We start from the raw sequence: 20,356 nt of genomic DNA, 5'->3' as shown, positions 1-20,356 counted from the left end.
ACTTGCACGGGGGTTCGGGGAACGCGAGAGCAAACCGCGGGGAAGGAGATCTGCTTGCTCGGGGGTTCGGGGAACACTGGAGCAAAACCGGGGAAGAAGACCTGCTTTCCCGCGGTTTGCTCTCGCGTTCCCCGAACTCCCCTTGAAGCCGCCCAACAGCGCTGCAGTGTGGCCACATCTAACACCACTTGCAGCGCTGGTTGCTGTAAGTGTGGCCACTCTGCAGCGCTGGCCCTATACAGCTGTACTAATACAGCTGTAACAACCAGCACTACAAAATTGTAGATGTAGACATACCCTTAGTCTGTAAGGTGCCACAGAACTCTTTGCTGCTTTTACAGATCCAGACTAACATGGCTACCCCTCTGATACTTGACTTTTGCATAGTAGCTCTGTAGTTGAGGGTGAGTTAGCCCGTCAATTTTGAGTTGGTAATAATCGTAGCCCCAACCTTTTCCAATTCTTCTTTGCTGAAGCTTGGCATAGGTGCTTAGCTTGGGGCTAGGAAATGACTTTATTTTTCTCCTCTGAGCTAATAATAAACTTGTAATAAACCAATGCATACCAGTGAATTTTGAAGCTACCCAAAGGGTAAAACCCCCAAGAGAACTCCCTTTCTCCCTGTGTGCTGCCTTGACAGCTGTGATCACCTGAGGCATTTCTCAACATCTGGGGAAAAGATCTTTGGTTCTGGTAATCGTTTCATCTGCTGGCCTGAGGGAGCTTGTGTTAGACTTAACCCTGGGCATTGAAACCACGGGCATCTATTCTATGTGGGTTTTGCCGAAGAAATCGTGTGGACTTGGTGGTGCATACTTTGCATGGTGTGACTCTTGTAAAGGAGACACTGGTTAGCACATAAGATGCATAAAACATTGTACAGTGCACAGAGACCAAGTGGTGAGGGGCACTGTTATACTTTTTTTTTGCTAAAAGGGCTATGTGAAATTTTAGTCGATCAAATCCCAGTGCTGTTAATGGAGTTACCCGGCCATGCGTAGGCCCTGGCATTGCTTTGAGAATTTACCCTGTATGCCTTAACCAGAGTGAATGCCTCTTGAAATTTTAATAATCTTAGTTTTGATCCAACTGAAATATTGTGGGTTTAAGTGTCTGCTGTACATACACAGGAGCTGATTCATAATGTTAGAGTGGATGAAAGGCTTTTATTGATGAGTCTCTGTGGAGAAATCCTCCCTTCAGAGTTTCTCACGAATTTGTCATTCTAATCTGAATTGAAGAACATGTAACTAAACATTTCCCCTTGCATACTTCTTTAGAATCATCTTCTTGTGTATATAACTCTTTTTGCAGAATGTGCCATCGGATACTAGGTCAGGTTCTCCCATGGCTGCAGCAGGATAGCTTTTCCCCTCCTACAGACAACTTTCTCTATGTAGAGAGAGAGTCCAGTTAGACTTCTCATCTTAATGCAGGTCTGCTTATTTTTGAGAGGGACTTTCAGAGTGGAAGAAAATGAAAGGTATCCAGTGGGTGTGTATCCTCTCACATTGTATTAATACATTTTTCTCAACATGTTTGCTAATTTTCCAATCCGTTTTTATTTAAACTTACTGTCTCAAAGCTAAGTTTGCTAGGTCTTAACCTGTAGTGAATGATGTAGTTGTGACATCAAACTTGCTGGCAGTTGGTGAGTGGCCTGACTTGGTCTCAAGCCAGGATGTTACGCGCAAAGAAAGGAGAGGATGCTTTTAGAGCCTAAATATCTTGGATCATTCCACCCTTGACATCTGACAGACTGATGTGATTATGAAAATACAGTGTGTGTACTTCACTACTGGATCCATTTAGTCATGGGCTATTGGGATGTGGACTTTATACCAATAAGAACAAAGCGAAGAAAATGGCTCTCTAATAACAAAATTACACCTAATTCGTATTCCTCACCTCTTTCCTTTGAATTTTTTATAGTTGCTATCCTCATTAAATTGCCATATTCCAAGAGGTGGCTGCACATCAGTGCTTCGGAATTAGCTATTGTTTGATGTTCAGAAGGTGCTTTGGGCATATCTAAATCAGTGGTGGGCAACCAATACTTTTTCCTGTGGTGTGGTGGTTCTCTTCTAGAGTTTTCCATAGACTTCCACCCTGACTGGATCAGTGTCTTGCGTTGATCAAGCTGTTACAAAACTCCTAGACTAGTAGAGGTGGTTCCATAACATTTATAACAAATTTAACCTATACAAGCTTTCCATGGAAGTCTTTAGATTGTGTACATTGCAGCATTGTGCTATTGCACAAGACCCTGAAAGTAAAACTGGCAAGTCATCTAGGCCGGGTTTTATCAAAGAGGGATCGCCGCTTGTGTAGGGAAAGCCCCTGGCGGGCTGGGCCGGTGTATTTACCTGCCCTGTCCGCAGGTCCGGCTGATCGCGGCTCCCACTGGCTGCGGTTTGCTGCTCCAGGCCAATGGGAGCTGCTGAAAGCAGCATGGACCAACGGACTTACTGGCCGTCGCTTCCAGCAGCTCCCAGTGGCCCGGAGCAGCGATCCGCAGCCAATGGGAGCCGCGATTGGCCAGAGCTGCGGACGGGGCAGGTAAACACACCGGCCTGGCCTGCCAGGGGCTTTCCCTACACAAGTGGTGACCCCTGTTTGAGAAACCCTGGTCTAGGCTGAGAGAAATAAAAAAGAAAACAGTAGCATAAGTAGTAGAAAAATAGGTTAGACTTATATTTTCTTTTTAATCATCTGCTGCAGTGGTTTTCAACCTATGGTCCATGGATGCCTGGGAGTCTGCAGACTGGCTAAGATGCCCAAAGGGTCCGCACCTCCATTTGAAATTTTTTAGTGATCCGCAAATGAAAGAAGGTTGAAAACCACTGATCGACAGTCTTTTGATCTTGAAACGCAACACAGGCTAAATCACGGTTTTAACTTGATTTCCTATGATTTGTCACTGCTTTTAGTTGTTCACAGTACAGCCTCTTAAAGTTGATGCTTTTCCATTTCATGAAGTTGGATTTGAGATGCCTTAGTTTTGAAAGGAGATGAAATTAATGTCATTCTCTTCTTTAACTGTTAACTACAACATATCATTCCTGGCCCTGCAGGGGTTCTGGGTGAGTAAAGAGTTTCTTTGGCTGCAAAACCATTGCATCCTAAATCCTTGCTCTATGTATAGCATTATCTTTTTCTTCAGTTGTAGAACTCTTCATGAGATTATGGGCTTGCCCTTACCACTTGTGAGAGGTTCTGTGCACACTTGCTTCTCTTTTGAACAAAGTTGCATTCCGGGTACCCACAGTTCTCTAAATGAAACTAAGTGGGGAAGTTATTTTTCACTTGCCTTTCAAAAATAAAATAAAACAAAACAGTGCAGAGTAGCTTAATAGGGGAGTTCTGTCCTCTTTGATCCCACGGGTGCATGTATATTAATGATGGGTGAATGGGGATGACTTCACTCTCAAAGGAACTGAGCACCTGTAGTCATGAAGATACATGTGCTCACCACCTTTGTAAATCAGGCCATGCATATAGTTTGTAAAGAATCCGTCAGAGTGAAATGGTGTTCATATAAACATGAAGAGGCCTTGCATCTGCTTTATTCTAATTATCTATCAACAAATTAAGGATAGATGTATTTTCATCTGATACAAAAATATTCTAAGATACTGGTTATGAACGATATAGAGAAGGTAGATAGAAACTTCTATTTGTCCTTTCTCATAATATAAGAACAAAAGGATTCTCAATGAATTTGAAAGGTGGCAAATTTAAAAGCTGCTAAAAAGAAATATATTTTTCAGTGCAGTGCACAATTAGATTGTACATGAGATACCATTGAAGGGAAGAGATGTCCATGATTTCAAAAAAAGAATGAGATTCTTATATTGTTATCAAGAAAATCCATAATGGTGACTATTAAACGAGTTTTGCAAGGGATATAAATTGTCATGCATCATGGCATAAGACAGCCTCTAAGTTTGGAGGTTAGGAGGAAACTTTTTCATGGTGGCAGGCTATCTCATTAATTACTTTTAGCTGGTTTTCTCATCCCTTCCTCTGAAGCATCTGTTATTGGCCACTGTTAGAGACAAGATACTGGTCTAGATGGACCTCCGGTCTGGTCTAGTCTGGTGTTGGAAATTCTAACAGTACACAGATTTTGAAAACTTGGCTTAAATTACATTGATATTTCTCATGTTTATGCTATACAATTAACAAGATATGTTTTGGCGGGAATATCAACCAATGGAGTAACTTTTCTTTTAAGAAAAGTTTGAAATGGAGTATTTTAATCTTATGGAATTGAAATGCTATTTTAAATGCTTGGTTTTAAATTAGTTCATTTTGACATTGCAAAACAAACTGGAAATGCTCAAGATCTTGTATGATGAGCGTATGGTGCGTTTGGTGTTGCAGAAGCTTCACGGGTTGATTCACTTAACTGGAATATTAATATTGAGGGATAGGAAAGAGAAGTGTGTGGGAAATGAATATGTCAAAATCACTTGCACCAAAGCAAGATACAAATTGATAATGAAGGCAGCAGTAATGAAGGCCTGTTTGTTAAGAGGCAAATAAAATAACATCCTAGAATACATATGCTATTATTCTAGATCTGCGTGAAGAATGAAATAGAATGAACTATTTCTGAACCCTGCCTGAGTTTGTTTCAGCTCACTGTAAGATGGTGGTTAACCTGACATTTTGTTGGGAAACACATTGAGCTGAAGATACTTCATTAAGTAGGTTCTTTAATTATTTTTAATGTCAACTTTCTGACCTGAAGAGTGGAGGAACCAGCCAGCTTAGAGGGAATGCTACCAATGGGAAAGAAAATTATTACTGTTAAGATAGTAAAGAAGCTTGGAAAAGGTGATCCTAAACTTCAAATTGGACTGTCTGTTGTGTTTCAAAGATGATCTGGTTTTTTTGCAAGCGCTTTTATGGTCTTCTGAGTGGCTGCATAGTCTAACTTTCGAGTTACGTAAACCATCCATGGATTGAGCAGAGAAACTAGCAGTACTGTTTGCTAGTGTTTTGTAACTTCTGCTCTCATGGCTCTTGCCAAGTGCCCTTTTCCCTTGTTGACCCCTTTTAAAAAAACCCAACACAAACTGTTTGCAGCAGATGTTCTGGTTTAGCGAACTGATTTTTCAGCCACTATATCTCCCTCTACATTTTGACATTTGTCAGTGGTAAAGGTCCATTTTAAGGCCATTGTTGTATTGCTTCCCCTCGGTATTTCTTGCTCTGTTGACCACTGAAGTTTCTTCGGCAGACTTGGTGTCCTCTATGTCCGGTCTAGTGAAGTAGCTCTTTGTGTGTAACCTTTGTATGTTTGTACAGCACCTAGCACATTAGGCTTTCTGTTTGGGGACATGGTGTTGTGCTCATATTACTAATCATTCTAGTGGTTGTGGTAACCAATGAGAGGGAAGTTTTGTTGTGGGTGGATAAGATTTTAGAGTTGTATATTTTATTTTATCAGGGCCGGGTCTAGGTTTTTTGCTGCCCCAAGCAAAAAAAACAACAACCCCCCCCCCACACTTCCGACAGCACAACTCTCATAGCAAAAAAAAAAAACCAACAAACCTCCTGGGGAATTGTGCCGCCCCAAGCATGTGCTTGGTTTGCTGGTGCCTAGAGCCAGTCCTGTATTTTATATTTTCAGGACATGTGTTCAGGAGTAGAGTTAATATTGTTTTGTTGTCGCAGGACAGATGTGCAGTCTGTGGATCTGTTACTACTGTGTGAAAGTTAGTGACAGAATTGCAAACTTAAATTTAGTTGTACAATTATGCTAAAAAAATCCAAGAAGGAAATCACCCGTTAACTTTGAGAAGTGTTAATGCAGTGGTTTTCAAACATTTTGTATTGGTGATCCCTTTCACACAGCAAGTCTCTGAGTATGACCCCACTATAAATTAAAAGCGGGGGTGGGGGCTGGGTGGATAATTTAATGCGGGACTGACAATCCAGAGCCCCCAGAGCTGACAGCTCGTGACCCCCATGTAATCACCCTGCAACCCCCTGAGGGGTAACGATCCCCATTTTGAGAACCTCTGTGCTAACACTCATGATTTTTGTATTTAATGTCTCTAAACAGTGAGCTGTTAATGTGATAAATGTGGGTTGCAGGGAGGGAAGCTGAGGCTTGAGGTGAGGAAGTGGAGATTTCTGGCTTTTGATGAGTAACACTACTGCTCTGCCCGCTGCAATCACCCTGCTTCCTTCCCATTTTCTTCTCTTTTTGCTCCTCACACCCCAGTGGGACTGTCAAACCATTTTCTCATTTTTCCCCCTAAAATAGGTGGTACATCCAGGTCATCCTGTGACATTCAGATAGTTCTGTCAAAGGTTGTGTATGTGATGGACAAGCAAAAATCAAACTTTTTTCTGCCTCTTTTGCAGTAATTGTCATTGGTGACTGTCATAGGGGGAACTGAACCCAGCCCTGGCCCAGACCTGCAGGGGCCAGAGAGGGGCACCTGTTCTGTGGCCGCAGCCCCTGAGCCATGGCAGGGAGAGGCGCCTCTCCCCCCAGCCCAGGTGCTGCTGCGGGGAAAGAGAGCTGGGGGCAGTCCTCTCTCTCCCCCCTGTAGCCCCGGAGACCCTCCTGCACCCCCAAACGGCTCAGCCCCACCCCAGAGCCCGCACCCCAAGCTGGAGTTCCTCACACCCCTGCACTCCAACCCTCTGCCCCAGCCCTGATCCCCCTCCCAGACTCCGAACACCGCCAGCCCATCCCCACACATGCACAGGATCCAAAATACTCTCCTCTGCCCAGAAAAAGCCATGACCCTACCACTAAGTTTATGACTGGGGCATGGTTAGTATGTGACAGGATTTGTCCAGATGCTAATAGGCCTGGGTACTGCACCTCTGAGGCTTGAAAGAGCATCCTGGGCTCCAACAGCTCAGCCTAATACCTTTAGGGCAGTGTTTCCCAAACTTGGAAGGCCGCTTGTACAGGGAAAGCCCCTGGCGGACCAGACTGGTTTGTTTACCTGCCCTGTCTGCAGGGCCGGCCGATCACGGGTCCCAGTAGCCGCAGTTCGCTGCTCAAGACCAATGGGAGCTGCGGGAAGCGGCGTGGGCCAAGGGACGTACTGGCCGCTGCTTCCAGCAGCTCCCATTGGCCTGGAGCAGTGAACCGCGGCCGTTGGGAGCCGCGATCGGCTGGACCTGCGGACGAGGCAGGTAAAGAAGCCGGCCCCACCCGCCAGGGGCTTTCACTACACAAGCGGCGTCCCAAGTTTGGGAAACACTGCTTTAGGGGAACCAGCTACTGTATGTACCCTTGAGGGGACACAGTTTGGCGTTTTAATTGTGAACTGGCTAAATACTGACAGGATAGGATTCACTGTTTCCTTTGTCAGCCTGCAGGGTAGTCAATCAGGGAGGAGAGGTAAAAGCAGGAAGAGTGTGCCCTGCCCACCTTTGCAGTACATGAGTCACCTGATCTGAGGAGAGGACTCACCCATGCTACGATTAATCACCCATCAACTAACAAATTAAGCAATGAGATATGACAAGGGTATACTATTATGGCCTAATAATGACATGCCTTGGTGGTTGGTAGGCAAGCAGCCAAATACAGAGCGTTGCTTAACACCAAAGTGTGTCACTGTAGATACTTTGGAGTGTCCTACTGTGGCAAAATATACATTCCAAAGAAAAACACAGTAGCTGACATTTAAAGAACTAACTTCTTCAATAGGCATAAGGTTAGATCCCCAATGATAAATAATTAACATTAAGAAACCTCCCAAAAACCCAGTCTGCAAATTACTGACTTGTCCTGTAAACAGTGAAGTTGCTCAATACATGGCCCCAGGACCTGTGTCCTAAAGCTGATCTTCTGCCCAGCACTCCCTTCACACTGCGAACAGGGTTTGAAAGATAAAGGAAGCTTGCCCCTTTTACAGATACTTGAGCTCAAATGACTCTGACATTTAAAGAAAAAAATTGATTTCCTTTATCAGCTATTTTGAAATAAGAAATTTCAGACTGAACAGAGGTAGCTGTGTGAAACATTGCACTTAAAAACACTTCGTTGTTGTTCTTCCAAAGGATTCTTAAATCACACTAGGATTTTTAGTCAAAGCAATTGTATAGTTTGCTTTTCCTATTACTTAAAGTAATGTTGCATTTAATATTTCTTAGGATGAAATCTTACAAATTTAATGGACATTCTGTCTATAAAGTACTTCTGTGGCCCCCTGTTGTTGTACAGTATCTGAGCACCTTTCAGTCTTTTATCCTCACAACACCCCTTTGAGGTAGGGAAGTACTATTATCCCCATTTGACAGATGGGGAACACAAAGAAACCAAGTGACTTGTCAAAGGTCACACACAAAGTCTGTGGCAGAGAAGGGGCTTGAGCCCAGGTTTCCCAAGTCCTAGGCTAGTGTTGTAACTAGTGGACCATCTCTTCCTCCCCCTTTGCTTTCCATAAACCTCACCCAGGTGGTCCTGCATAAATTGTTTCCCCAGCTGGACGTGGCAGGATAAATACCTACCATCAGATCTTGGAAATCTACAAAATATGAGTTTATATAGAAGATTTGTGGGTTAGAGATCAGAGCTGTGGAAAAGCAGAGTGAGTTATTGCTAGCCAAAGGGATTATACTGTGTATACTATATTTAATTAATGCTATAAATGCAATACAGAAAAAACCATAACACACACATGCTGCTAGAAGGTGGGATTGTTGCTAGATTGCAGGTGAACAAATATTCAGGGACTCAATTAGGGTTGAATTAATAAATTGCTATTTTGGTATCAAATTAAGCTAAATCGCGATCAGCCACTCTTAGATCAGTTTAAGAATGTCCACATGAAAGGATTTGTACTGATTTAACTAAATCAATTTCGAAACCAATTTAATTACATTGATACAGCTTCTGTGGGTAGGCTTAAAAACAAAGAGAACCAAGATTTGTGGAAGTGGTAGATGATGATTTGAATTTGATTTCTGTATGGCAAGGTGGTACCACAGAATCTTCCCTTCCCAAATTATATTTTGTCTATAGTGTCTCTCAAGTCTCCCTGTGACACAATTAAATTCATGGCTGGTTGTCAGTATTCTCTGTACCATTAAGCACAGTTAGCAGTGTAATACTGCCACTGAAATGGCAGCATAAATAGACTGCTTTGGTAAGCTTAGTTCTCAGCTTGTATTTTGCTTGAGAATCCAGTAAAGCTTTAGGCCCTGCTGTTAATTGTCAGTGCTTCAAAGGTTCCTGGTATATACATACATAATGCATACGTTGCGTATAGACGGGTTCAAAGTAGTAGATTTCAGTAATACTGGTAAGTTTAAGGAAATGGCAATGATTAACTCATCAGTGGGTGTTTTTGCATTTACATGGCTGACAGTTCTGTCTTAACATAAAACACTTTATTCAGGGTTTTATAATCCTAAATAAGATTTTAACATCCCATGAGGTGTAGACATACTTAGGTTCAGGTTCATGGCAACCTGATTGATTTACTCAGTTCATTAAAATGAATGTGTGTGAGAGGTGTCATATTGATATCCCTAGAGAGTGCAGTTTTCTTCATCCACAGGACAGTCACAGCTAGGACAATAGCAGGGCATGCTTCTCCTACCTCGGTGTAGTGTTTTAATTCTGGACAAGGACGTCTAGGGATAAGAGGGAAGGGCCTTCTTCGTATGTATTCACCCCTGGGCCTTTCTTTTAGAGGTTGCCAACTGTGGAGTGACTTCTGGTTTGTGAGAGATGTGATCACTGGACAAGAATTTCCCATTTCACACACGGGCCATTCATTCATGGCACTCTAAGGATAGCAAATTGGCTACTGACCTTGGCTAGACTTGAATAAGGAATTTAGGGCTTGTTTTCACTGCAGGGTGTAAATCAAGCTTTGCCCCCAGTCCAATTCCCTCCCCATCTCTAGCCTGAGGTAAATGATGTTTTAAACTCAAGCTAGTTGGCCTGTTAGAGGTGGTGACTGGAAGCCCAGTTGCTGTTGATGCTTGAGCTAGTAATGTAGTGAGGATGTAGCTACAGATTATCTTTTGAATTAGCACAGCTCCTAATCTAAACACTGTATAGCTCAAGTCTTTTACCATGTGGCTGCTCTCACTCAAGCGAGGCTGGCTCAACAAGGACCTGGTGCTAAGTGCTGCAGTGAAGACAAGCCCTTAGACGGGTGAAGCTGTGTAATTCATTATCAATCCTCTGATTCATTCTGTTCTTCTCTGGGTATTTGCTATTAATGATGGAAAAGTCAGTGTAGTGTTCTGGCATTTCTCGAGTTAAGGAGTCTTCATTTCTCATGTCTAATAGGTAGTGTATTAAATTAATTACATTGTGAGGTTGCTAGTGTTCGGAAGGCGGCGGATAGCCTAACTGTAAACGCTCCAGTAGTCCAGATTTGAGTTTCCTTCACAGTTCTAGATGACGGTATGGAGGTCAAATGTAAAAATCGTTTCTTTGTATACTGCCAGCCAGTGCGTTTCTTAAGGCACTGATGCAGCAAGGTACTTAAGGACCTACCTGACTAATGTGGGAGTATTCATGGGCTGAAATTTCAATATGTACTTAGGCCCTGATTCAGCAAGGTACTTCTGTGGTCAGTGTTACAGTAACAACAAGAACAATTCAATTCTGCAAGTGCAGAGCTGCTGGCTGTAAAACTGGTTTCTAAAGGAATTGTGAATGTGGGAATTACAAAGATGCCTCCTCACTTCTCTGGTGTTCATTAACGGTGGTCCTTGTTGATGTAGGGATGTCACCTGGAAAAAAACTCAGGGTAAAATCATGGCCATATTGAAGTGGATAGCAACATTTTCATTGATTTCAGTAGAGTCAAGATTTCAGCCTTATACTTTCAGTGTCTGCATGTTCTGAAGATGACTTTAATTATACGTGGTAAGCTTCATGCTGGGGTTTGTATCTGCTGACATTTCTCAAAGTGGGGATGGGGAAGGGAGAGGATGCATGCCAATCAATTAGCTCTGAACTTGATTAAGGAAAAGCACTGTAAAAATGAGGCTTCTAAGACTCATCAGCGAGTTGAGTTGAAATAATATTAGGAAACGGGGAATCTGAGAACAAAAGTACCAAATTTAAATGAAATTGAATATGTTGTATGAAACTTTTGTTGGGGAAACTGGTGCATCCTTTTGAATCTGCTGCTTTCTCTTTTGCTCTGAAAGTATCTCTTTGATTTAAACCTGCAAAGTACAATACTCTTCTTTTCAAATAAACTTTGTTTTGGTTTAGCAAATCAATACAAGATTGGTAAAATAGAGTTAGCCTCTTCCATTAGGCGAAAAGATTTTGGGGGGCATTTAATATCTTGTCTTACTTATTGACAATGATCCCCTGGATACGCTAGCATCACTAGCAATTTTAGGGTGTGAACCTGAGTCACTGATTTCGATGGGAGTTACGAGTAGGCTTGCAGGATCAGGCTCGTATTTTTATAATCCACTGGATTATAGTTGATAAACACATTGTGATCTGACATTCTAATTTGCTGCCAAATAGAGTAGTAAGCAAAAGAAGCCAATCCTGGTGCAGAATTCCTGTAAGATTGGGGTGTTACCAGATACGGTATTGCATGATACTTACAAAATCTGAAGAATAGGTAACGTCTACAAAAAACTTGACAACGGCTAGTACACTGATATCCGTGCCCATCATGCTGACCACTGTTGTCTTGTTTCCTTGTATTCCCCAGTCTGTATCCATCTGTTTTTTCTCTTGTCTTCTATTTAGATCATAAGCTCTTTGGGGCAGAGACTGTCTTCTTGTTCTGTTTGTACAGCACCTAGCACAATAGGGCCCTGGTCTATGCCTAGGGCTTTTAGGCACTATGCCTATTAATTATTTATATTACCAATCTTCTGTCTCCTTTGATAGAAGCAGAGATGATACCTGTTGGGGCAGATATACCTTACTACAAACGTATTTGCATACAATAACTTCCCGTTTGGAATGCATATTCTCAGCTGTGGGCCTCTGTTTGATCTAGGCTTGTACCATGCCCATTGCTGCAGTAACTGAGTATCTTGCAAATTTATTAAAGTGAACACGGTCTCTCTTTCTCTCTAACCCCTAGTCAGTTGGAATTATTGGGGGGGGGGCATGGACAGCTGATTGTACTGTGGTGAGGGGGTGAGAAGAAGCTAGGTCAAAGGGGGACTCAATGCCTATTCTGAATAGAGCTGTTGTGGTAACGGGGCCTACCAATTTATCCTAATTGTGAGCTCAGCTGAGAAGAGTGAATGAAAGTCTGTAAGATGTCACAGTAACCTCTACCTATACCTATACATGGTGATGGGAAAAGGTGCAGAAGAGAGACAGACTGAATTAGTCCTAACAGAAAGGCCTACTGATATAATTCAAGAACAGTGTTAAGATAATGCTTGGTAACCAAGGAAAACAATGAACCAAAATTAGGGTATTGGAAACTAGGCCTAATTGGTGACAAAATAATGAGGACCGAGAGTCCTCAGAAGGAGATTTTAGGGGATGACGGCAATGCTGGCTGATTAAATGAAGGGGAAGGAGCGAGCCTCACTGTCATGGCTGCCACCTCCACTGTCTACTGGGACCTGGATCATCTTCGTCCTAATCTTGAGAGGCGCTGAGCAGACTGGGCCAGAGAGGAAGTTAGATGACATTAGCACCTCCACTGGCTCTGGCTAAACCCTGAATACCACCTGGGATGTGAGACTTTGTCCCCTCCTCCCCCTCCTCCTCCTCCCTCTCCACGCAGTATGTCGTTTTCCATCTGCACTTCATTTCTTATCTTTGCTTTCCTTCTCCGTTTGCCTTTTGTTGAATTAGAGTCTGGCTTAGCCAGCCAAAAGTGTGTATTTTGCTACACTGCTGTGAGCCTGTGATCAGAAAGAGGCTGTTAAAAGCAATGCCCTAAACAGCCCATTGCTGATATAAGTTTGCCAGGTCTCAGAGTGGCCGATAAAACCATGTGCTGTGCCTGTGATTTTCCAGCAGAGAGATTGCAAATGAAAGTCAACACCAGAGACAAAAGCTGCACTTTGTCTTTGCTGTTCTTTCTTCTCCCTTCTTGTGTATGTCTTGTTTTATATAAACAGGGTCAAACTTCAACTGCATTTATAACAGCTCCAGTCCATCTCAACTAAGTTCCCCTCCAAAAAGGAGAGTTGTTATCTTTGATGCCATCTGAAAGTCAAACAAAGTGTTTTACTCATAAAAATTCTCCCCAGGTAGAGTGGGAAAAGGAACAAGGGATGTTGTTTGAATGAAAGCCTTATTCTACATTTCAAATGCTTTAAATATTAACTGTTTCACCTTTTTTTTCTTTATCTGTAATAACATCTTTTTAACATTTTTAATTGTGTTTGCCATAGTACTAAGCAGGGCTAAGGGCTCTGTATGCCAAACCTTACTTGACACAGTTTAATGTTAGACAGTTTGGGGGGAGATTGACCTAAGTTCTAAGATCGAACTCCTGTTCTTTTTGCGGATACAGACTAACACGGCTGCTACTCTGTGATCTAAGTTACGCAGCTTCAGCTGTGTGACTAACGTAGCTGAAGTCGACTTACTGAGATCTACTTATCGCGGGGTCCACACTACGCGATGTCCCCTTGCGCTTCTCGTTCAGGTGGAGTTCAGGAGTCGACGGCAGAGCTATCTGCAGTTGATTTTGCGGGTCTTCATTAGACCCGCTAAATCGACTGCCAATGCATCAATCGCCATGTGTCGATCCCCGGGTATGTGTAGACAAGCCCTAAGTGGCTTGCCCAAGGTCACACAGGAAGTCTATGACAGAGTAGGGATTTGAACTTAGGTCTCAAGTCCTGGGATATAGTGTTCTCTCTGCTGCTTATGTTCAGCAAACAGGCAGCCTGAATTCAGAACCAGTGGGAGGTTTTTTTTGTTTAACGAAAATGTAGTTTTAAAGGAACAGCAGATAAATTGTTAGAAAAATGTTATATGACTCAAGGCATGGACATTTATTAAACAAAAAGTAGGCTTTATTGCTTTATTTTGATCATTCGTATTATCTCAAACACTGAATTCAGAATGTCAAAATAGAATGGCCACTAAAATTCTCATTATTAGTTTTTTGTTTTTTTCTTTCAGGGAAGTTACCCAGTTTGGGAAGATTTTATAAACAAAGCTGGGAAACTGCAGTCTCAGCTAAGGTAAGTTTCTTATCACACAGCCCATCCCCTTGGCATGTGCGGATATGCTAGGCATCCTGTGTAGTTCAAATGGTGCTTCATCCTTGATAGTGTATTTAGTATATTTTGAGTTTAGCTTTTCTTTTAAATATTTCATATTCAGAACTCATCAATGTAATTTCTGTGTGCCACCTTTTACAGTTTTAGTATATTTTAGAAAAATAGCTAATTGTCCAAACAGTACGGTAAGTTCTTTTCACATTTTCATTGTTTCACAATGTGGTCCCATCTGGACTATTATTGTAAGCTAGTTGATTTATTTTGATTTAATTAACCCATAGCTTTGGGGTCTAAAGTCCTTACATTATTTTTATAAATGTAAGATAAAGAAGGCTTATTAAGTTACAGGAGTACTCTGAATATTGCATAAAGTCTATGGTAACCCAAAAATAGGACATAGGATCTGGTTGCCAAGGGAATCTCAGTTCTGGGTCATTCGGCAGCAGTTAATAACATGTAACTGATTGGGTCTCCGTATACCAAGTGCATTCTGGATAACTTTTCACAGCCTTCCATTAATAAAATATTATTTAAGCAGCTTCTGTATCATGTCACGACTTGATATCAGTAACAGAATCAACAGACTCATAAAATGCTGTTCTGTTCACATAGAAAGAGAGGAGAAATTAAATTGCATGCTACTATGAACTGAACCTTGTTTCCTAAACTAATGGGATGTACACGTCTCTTGTGTCCTGTCAGAAACCCCACAAAATCCTGTATGTGGTTGGTTGCCTGTATGTGTCCTTCCCTTTCCATGCAGTCCTATCCCATGTGGGATTCACCTGTCTTACTGAAGAAGTGAAAGGAGAACCATACTTTCTCTGACTCCTATTAGGTTGTGTAGTTGTGTGAGGGATAGCTCAGTGGTTTGAGCATTGGCCTGCTAAACCCAGGGTGGTGAGTTCAATCCTTGAGGGGGCCACTTAGGGATCTGGGGCAAAAATTGGTCCTGCTAGTGAAGGCAGGGGACTGGACTCGATGACCTTTCAAGATCCCTTCCAGTTCTAGGAGATTGGTATATCTCCAATTATTATATTTATTATTATTATTATATCTATTTTTAAAGATTTTTTTCAGTTCTTTTTTTCTCCATGTCTTTCTCTCCTCCACCAGCACTGTGGGATTTGAAGCATGCCCCTGGGGCTAGGAAGGCTTTGCTTTGGCCAATGTGAACTTGCTTGTCCCCACCCTATCCAGCCCCCACCTGCCCTTTTTTGATATGTGATACCAGTAAAGTAATTGCCACGTATTGGGAGTACTTAAATGCCAGAAAGGTTTTACAGGACTGTGCCACAGCTTCACTCCAAGTTGCAGATCATTATTAAATCCACTTTGGATTTTGGAAGGCACAACTGGAAAGGATCTGCCTGGGTTCTTAGATGTTCAAACGTTGTCTGGCCAATTTCCAAGTGTTCCCTGAAGTCTTGTCCTGAATGGGATGGACTGGAAAGCGGAGCCATGTTGGTACTCTTGAAAGGAGCTGGGCCCACTTCCTTATCTCTAGGAGCTCCTCTATACACCCAACACCTCAAGTCTTATCTGGCTTCCTGCTTCTGCCACCTTTCGCAGCTTGGAAAGCTGTAGGGGTAGGTGGCATACAAATGCAGCTGTGACCAAGTGTGGGGAGGAGATGATAGACAGTGAGAAGTGAGGAGTAATCTGTATAGAGGGTGGGTGGAGCTACTGGTGGGAGAGGAGAAAAATGAGTGGAGTCCCAGAGGAGGTTAAAGGTTTGAAAGGTTACAGTGTGGTATGTCTTTAAGCTAAGGTGTGTTAAACAAATTAGAGCAACCTCGAAGTTTTTAATCATTTATTTTGGAAATACAGTTTGTCTGCCCAGTTGGGATTGCTTCAGAAACTGCTCCAGTTCTGTCATAGCATTCTTTCTCAGATCTGAACTTTATAGAGTTCAGAAAATGATACTAGCACCTGAATCCTCTAAGCTTAATTACCAGCTTAGATCTGATAGCACTGCCACCACCCAAAAATATAGTGTTTTGGGGCACTCTGACCTCCCCCACCTTCCCTGGGGACCCCAAGAACCCAGATCCCTTGGGTTCTTAAAACAAGGAGAAATAAACCATTCCCCCACCTTTCCCCCTCCCAGAATTTCCCTCCCTGGGCTATCCTGAGAGATACTGATCTAACCTCTTAAATCACCATACAGAGAAGCATCTCCCTTCCCTTCCACAAAGAGGCAAACAGATTCAAGGAAAACAAACAGAGATTCTATCTCTCCCCCTCCCGTCTCTCACCCCACCCGTCCTGGTGAGTTATCCCAATCCCCTGGAATAACACAAGGGAAACAAGGAAAACAAAAATCAATCAGGTTCTCTCTCTCAAAAAAAGAAATCTTTTAATAAAAGGAAGGAAAAGGTAAAGAATTATCTCTGTAACTTCAAGATGTAAATATTACAGGGTCCTATAGCTTACAAACACCAGAAAGAGACTTTCCCCCCAGTACCAATACAAATCAAAATATTCCCAGCAACTACACATATAAAAGTTAACCAGCCAGATCCACAGTTGCAAATAGAGTAAAAACAATCAAAAAGCCTAAACTGCCTGTTTTTACTTACTATATGAAAAGAAACTTAGAGAGCCTGTAGTAATGTCTGGTCTCTCTCAGACCCTCCGAGAGAAGAGCCCACAACGGACAAAGAACACACACAAAAGCTTCCCTCCGCCCAAATTTAAAAGTATCCTGTCTTCTGATTGGTCTTCTGGTCAGGTGTCCAGTTCCCTGCTTGTAACCCTTTACAGGTACAAGAGACATTAGCCCGTAACAATCTGTTTATGACAAGTTCCTCTTAATCCTTGATGCCACCAGTTCAGGACAATTGGGCAACTCCTCATCTTTCAATAGGGAGACCAGAATCCAAGAGAATCTCCAGATTCTGGCGCACACTAGCCAGCCAGGTCTTGACCCCTGCTTTGTCTCGCCAGTACATTTCAGGTCTCTGCCATTTGCTGGGTTTTCAGTGCAGTTTTTCAGAGTTCTTCATTTTTCTAATTTTCCTTATGGGCAGCAGTGACAAGGGACATTCCTCCCCTGTCCCAGAAAAGAGGCTCTGCATACTTTGGCTGCATGAGTACAACATGGACCTGTGTTGTAGATTCTTGCTGTCAAGCTGCCCTTCAGAAAGAGCAATGGCATCTGGCAGCATCTCAAAGTTCCAGACTACCTCTCCACTGCTCCTGGCCTGGACAGTCTCTGATGCCAGTGGCCCGTGACAGAGCTTTCCAAGAATAGGAGCTTTCAGATCCAGGCCTTGTCCTCAACTACTGCAGCTGGAAGGGTAGATGACAATTTCCAGCACCCTCTTTCCTCCAGCAGCTTCTTTTAGAAGGTGGGAAGTGTTTGCCTTCAGGTGCTGAAGTTCGATTGCTCAGCCAGTTATTTTATAGGTCTTACTCAAGGGCTTTTTTTCTCCACTACCCACACACCACAAAGAAAACTTCCCTCCCAGGTGCTTTAGTAACTCTGTGCACAGTTTGAGGATTCTCTCCCTTACTTCCAGCAAATGTTAATCTTTTGCCTCTGCTGCTTCCTCTGACAAAGGGGAGTATATGTAATCTAAGCTGGAGTTGGGCCCTCTAGTGTTTTCTTATCAGAGAGGTGGAGCCTCCTTGGTAACAATCTGGATAAGATAATGTAGCCCATGATTTTGGAAGAGTCTAACAATAGGAAAACAATGCTGGAAAAATCCAGATGTGGAAATAGCCAGATCCATGAATAAGTATTACCAATTAGCTAGAGAAGCCCTGCTCCTCCCCCATCCCAGGGGCTGACCTACAAATGACAGTGTGTAGAGATTCCTCCTCCCGTCCATTTGAGGTTATCCTCTCTTTCAAACCCATATCTTGGATCAGAAGATTGAGAAGGCTCTTAAGAAGAATTCTGCATCGACTGTCTCCCAGCTGTGCACTACCATTTATGTCTCCTGTATTTTGAGGGTGTGCTTGAAGTGAGGGTTGGATAACATCCAAGTAGTCCAGTTCCAGCTCTCCCAGGAAAACAATTCTTCATCTACAACTATGGTCTTTACTGACTGCGGACAAGCTTCCCTGCAGCTTTCTGCTCACGTTTTTGGTTTGTTGAGTGTGGCAAGGATGGACTTCTGCCTTTAGGCCATAATGAGAAGACTTCTGAGACAAAGTAAAATTGATGGATCTCTTTAAGGGGATCTTGATTGTTTGGGACTCATTTGGAGTGATCTCTTCAACTGTTGTGGGGAGGAGGGAATTCACTATATTCACCTATGTTTCTCCATACCTCATTATCCATGAGGACTAAATATTGCTGTGCCACTGTTCTCATTTAATCCCTAAGGTCTTGTCCTAATTTCATTTAAATCAGGATACCCAGACTGAAAGACAGAAAGAAAAGTTTTGGCACAAAGCTGTGATGCGTAGGGCCCTCAAGACCTACTTATATAGAAAATTGGAATCCACGTATGTCCTCTCTGAGGATAAGAATCAAAGGATGGCAGCGGCTAGATTTGCTATCAAAATAGATAAAACTGTTTATTTGTAGTATGCAATTAGCAGGCTGTCCTTGCCCTTCGAACCTGAAAGGCCAATCCAGTTCACTTCCTTGGCAGAACAGGTGAGTAGCTGTAGTTGAAGAAGGGCAAATCTCCCACTTGGTGGTCCCAGCAGAAGTGTTCTCAACATACTGCCTCTATGCTTTCATCCTCAGATGCTGCCTATGGACAATGTGCCCTTTGGGCATTCCTCATAGCTTGGTGGTCCTTCTGTCAAGGATGTGGGGGGAGAGGGAAGGTATTCTGTATCTTGTGGATTAGTTTTGATGGAATTTTTTTCAGTTGGCTCTTTTGCCTTTGCCATCTTTTCTCTTCTGTCTCTTGGGCGTATGTTGTCTCCTCCTCGAGGTGAGACTGCCTCTGGGACAGAAGAGATTTCTTACTTGTAACTCCTTTCTTTGCCCTGGTTCTACTTGCACGGGCACCGAAAGTTAGTCAGCAGATGCAGTTTAGTTGTTGTACATGTAGCACTAAGGCCTTTGGTTTAGATCTTCTAGAGGCAATGGTGGGCATGGTCTAGCTGGCTTGGCAACTAAGACTGAAGGTGCTGACCTACCTGTCAAGAGGTGATTGATATAACCATCTGTCCTGTCCTGGTGTAACTGTAGGACAGAGAGAAATCTCTGGGTAATGAATATTCTCCTTTTCCCACTGGTCCCAAAACTCCCAAACAGGATCAACAGATCTCTTGGAACGTACCCTCTTATGCTCTCACAATTATCGGGGAGGCAGGTACACTTCAGATAAGCACTCATTTGATGTGCTTAGGATAGGATTTGTCTAGGACTGCAGAGAACTTACTTCTCCCTTATTTGGGGATGTATCCTGCAACATACAGGTGCCCCCCAAAATAGTAGTGGTTTTAATTTGTTTAGATTCTTTTTCATGTTTGATTGCTTTAATAGTGATTCATCAGATGAAATCCGCTCGAAGGGTCTGGCTGCATCCTTTTGAAATGACACCTGTCCTGCGTAATTCACAGCACAGCATTAGCATGGCTGCAACACGGTCCATAGTGCCAGCACAAAGCAAGGAAGAGATTAAGAAATGAAGGCAGAAAAGGGCTAAATTCAAACACAAAATAGAGGGGCATTTGTTATATTGTTGCCCCTGCATGTTCCCATTAGTTTCTTAATAAGCCTAAATATTTTTGACAATCGTGAAACAGGCAGCAATGAGACATAGCTAATGTTTTGTTTTCTGTATGCATTTCAGGACTACAGTAGTAGCAGCTGCTGCCTTTCTGGATGCCTTTCAGAAAGTGGCTGACATGGCAACTAACACACGTGGTAAGCAGATGTGTCAATATTTAGTTTAACAGAATGCTGTGTCCAGTTTATACCATTTGTGGTGGTGGTTTAAATAACAATAATAATAAAAAAAGCCTACTTCTTACCACTTGCAGGCAGATCTGGTAGACCTCTGTTTGATGAACTCTTACTTAGAATATACAGAATATGAGATGGTTTGGAAAGATTTTTTGAAAAATGATGGGGACCCATAATCTTGATTTGTTTGACATAAATCATTTTGAATATTTCTTAATTGCCCTCTGAATTACATGCTTGGAAAGAATATTCTAACTGTAGATTTATTGAAATCTGTATCTGTTCTCACTCTCA

At 42.6% G+C, this 20,356-nt stretch overlaps 1 protein-coding gene across 12 annotated transcripts in view; it reads left to right on the top strand.

Annotated features, from left to right (window-relative positions):
- MTSS1 (MTSS I-BAR domain containing 1) overlaps positions 1 to 20,356 on the top strand; it is a 170,779-nt gene that overhangs the window by 9,084 nt on the left and 141,339 nt on the right. For 11 of the 12 annotated variants that reach the window (XM_030553811.1, XM_030553804.1, XM_030553803.1 and 8 more), the window contains exons 2-3: positions 14,084 to 14,145; positions 19,950 to 20,023. The exons of the other annotated variant lie outside the window; for it this stretch is intronic. In XM_030553811.1, the coding sequence (XP_030409671.1) occupies positions 14,084 to 14,145; positions 19,950 to 20,023 (136 nt within the window). The remainder of the gene's footprint in view (positions 1 to 14,083; positions 14,146 to 19,949; positions 20,024 to 20,356) is intronic. 12 annotated transcript variants of the gene reach the window in all.

This window comes from Gopherus evgoodei, chromosome 2 (assembly GCF_007399415.2).
Source record: "Gopherus evgoodei ecotype Sinaloan lineage chromosome 2, rGopEvg1_v1.p, whole genome shotgun sequence".
Lineage (NCBI taxonomy): Eukaryota > Metazoa > Chordata > Testudines > Testudinidae > Gopherus > Gopherus evgoodei.
Note: the sequence above shows the minus strand (reverse complement) of the source record. Positions and strands in the feature narration are given on the sequence as shown.